General features: G+C 35.4%; 1 protein-coding gene across 1 annotated transcript in view; it reads right to left on the reverse strand.

The window, feature by feature from the left end:
* Positions 1-2,632: 2,632 nt before the first annotated feature.
* Positions 2,633-3,060, reverse strand: part of TMOD2 (tropomodulin 2) — a 60,461-nt gene continuing 60,033 nt past the window's right edge. Inside the window, exon 9 of the mRNA XM_007935166.2 lies at positions 2,633-2,667. Within this exon, the coding sequence (XP_007933357.1) occupies positions 2,633-2,667 (35 nt within the window). The remainder of the gene's footprint in view (positions 2,668-3,060) is intronic.

A 3,060-nucleotide genomic window follows, 5' to 3' on the forward strand; every position in this document is an offset into this window, starting at 1 on the left:
ATGGAGTTTGGAAGAGATGGAGAGGACAAAATTATGTAGTATTTCCATCATACAGACCCAGTAGATAAAAATAACCTCAACAGTAAAATGTAATATTTTTGAGTACTTGTTACTTTGTTTCTAATATCATTTATTTAATTGTAAGTTTATATGGTTTAATTTTTAATAATGGTTATTTTCAACAACCAGGTTCCAAATTGTTTGAAAATTAAACACTTGACTAACCTGTATGAGTTGGTGCCAACACACCACACCTAAATGAGAGAGGGAAGGGAAAATCAGGCTGAAGACCATTCAGTAATACTTACTATGTTTTTTTTAGATAGAGAGGGAGATGTATACCCACTGCCATCAACTTGATTTTGGGAGTTGGAGCAGTGAGCTAATTCAAGGAATTTAGGCTTCACAAAATGTCAGCATGTTCTGCTCATTGTTCCCTCAAAAAAAAAAAGTAAAAATCTTGAGAAAATACAAAAACTCACTACCATCAAGTCGATTTTGACTCACAGTGAGCCTTTAGGACAGAGTAGAACTGCTCCATAGGGTTTCCAAGGCTGTAAATCTTTATAGAAGCAGACCACCACAGCTTTCTCCCATGGAGTAGCTGATGGGCTTGAACCACTGACCTTTTGGTTAGCAGTTGAATGCTTTAACCACTGCACCACCAAAAATAACCTCAACAGTAAAATGTACTATTTTTGAGTACTTGTTACTTTTGTTTCTAATATCATTTATTTAATTGTAAGTTGATATGATTTAATTTTTAATAATGGTATGTTCAACAACCAGCTTCCAAATTGCTTGAAAATCAAACACTTGACAAACCTGTATGAGTTTTTCCTTATGCCAATTTTTCCTTAAGAAAATGAGATAATTTCAAAAGGTCTTAGAGACACAGATGTGGGTCTTACAATAGAGGTAAATACTCAGTTTTATAAAGGCTATCCCAAACAGAAGGTGCCCTGGTGGCACAATGGTTAAGTGCTCACCTTTTAACTGAAAGGTCAGCATTTTGAACCCACCAGCCTTTCCACAGGAGAAAGATGTGGCAGTCTGGTCCTGTAAAGATTATGGCCTTGGAAACCCTATGGGACAGTTTTACTCTGTCCTATAAAGTCACTATGAGTCTGAATCGATTCAATGGCAGTGAATTTGGTGTTTGGGTTATCCCAAACAGCATCTATGTACTTTTTAAGTGAAATGAAATAATATATTCATTATCTTCCCCATTAACCTCTTTTACTGCTACCAAGCAACCCAGGAATACTCAGTTACTAAACCAGTTCTGGACTGGACCCACCTTGTGCCTTGGTCAGCAATCTCTTTAGTTCAAGGGGTCACCAGCATGAGGGATGTCATCTTTACAAAGTTCATAATTACAGGAAAAAGAAATGGGCAGGAAGGAAAGAAGGAGAGACAGGTACCCAAGGCAGTGTCAGCATGCTACCAATTACAGCCTTGGGCACTGACAGTTATCAAAGACAGAAGAGTGCAAGTCATGTATTTCCTTACTGGTGTTACACTGCTAGATTAAAAGATAAATACTGAAATGTAATCATCTTAGTTGTACTTTCCCACCTTGTCCTCGAGATGACAAATATCTGAGTAAGTGATTTGCCAATATCTGAATGGATCATGCTATAAGGACAAAACATCTGTAAAATTAATCTGAATGGTCACATCTTGCTACACTACAGATAAAGCAACAAATGCTTATAAAATTTTCCAAAATAGTGCAATTACGTGTGTTCAGAAAACCTTGATGAAGGTGCAATTATTATTGTTTTATTTAAGAACGTACTTGTTTCTAAACTTTAAATATATTTCTATCATGTCTAGAAAACGTTAAAACAGCATTGTAAATAGTCATCCATTAGAGTCATATTAAAGATCCAATTTATGGTGAGTAGTCAGTAAAGGTAAGTGTGTTAATTCATTTTGCTACCTGTGAGTCTGGCTTGAAGCAACATTGGTGGGTTAATACAACTTGTACACGTCTTTGTTAATGCTGTGTTAAAGTATCATAATGTTATTTTGCTGTTATGAAGATGACATCACTGATCTTCAATTAGTGGGGCATGTGCATTTAGCAACTTTTCTGGAACGAAGGGAGAATTTGTGCTACGTTGCTCACATTTTCTCACCCAGTGAAAGATTGGCAATACTAACTTCATACATGGTCAGCAGAACACTTCTGATACATCTAGCCTAACTCAAAGCTATGCATGTAAACAGAGATAGGCTTCTATCATAATTACAGATAAAAACATATTTTATATACTAAATTCTTTTCAGTGATTAAAAAAAAAGTTCATGTAATATAGCAAGACAACCTGATGTGAAAATGGTTAAAACATTTTCGATCACTGTCGCTCACTAAGCGCTGCATGAGCCCACTTGTACAAGATGCCAGAGGTGCCCACGATCAAATAAAACAATTTTATATATTAAAAATCCAAGATAAATAAGAAGTGCTAAAAAAGAAAAACAATTAAATTATTAGCTGTGTGATTAACGGAAATGAACAACCTTTGATAAAATGGTCCCGATGGGGAAGGAGAAGAGTTTTTGTTTGTTTCTAAACGGCCACGCAACAGCTGCCCTGGTGAAACTTCACCTCTTCTGGTGGAGTTTACCTCCGGTCTCCTTCAACTCGCTTCTTACGAACTAGACAAGAGAGAAATAAAGTTTGTAAAAAAAAAAATAATAATAATTAAAAGGATATTCATTTGATTACATTAATCACATAAGATGGCAATCAAACACATTTGAGGATACAGATACCTTAAATTTCAATATTCAACTACCCAGGACAATAAATAGAAATGATAAAATAATCCAGTGTCTGGAAGGATTTATAGTTTTTTGAATTTACATGCCAACAAAGGTATAGTTGGGAATTTGTGCTAGAACTTCCCAATTTTCCTAGAGTACGAGGTCCAGAATAAAACCATTAGGGTGACTACAATTTCAGTTGTTTTCCTGGTAATTTATACACAGCAGATCTTTCTCTCATCTTCCTTGCAATTTAATTACCAAGGGATTTAACTCCATATAATC

Source organism: Orycteropus afer, unplaced genomic scaffold (assembly GCF_000298275.1).
Source record: "Orycteropus afer afer isolate SDZICR_OR568_19922 unplaced genomic scaffold, OryAfe1.0 scaffold00026, whole genome shotgun sequence".
Lineage (NCBI taxonomy): Eukaryota > Metazoa > Chordata > Mammalia > Tubulidentata > Orycteropodidae > Orycteropus > Orycteropus afer.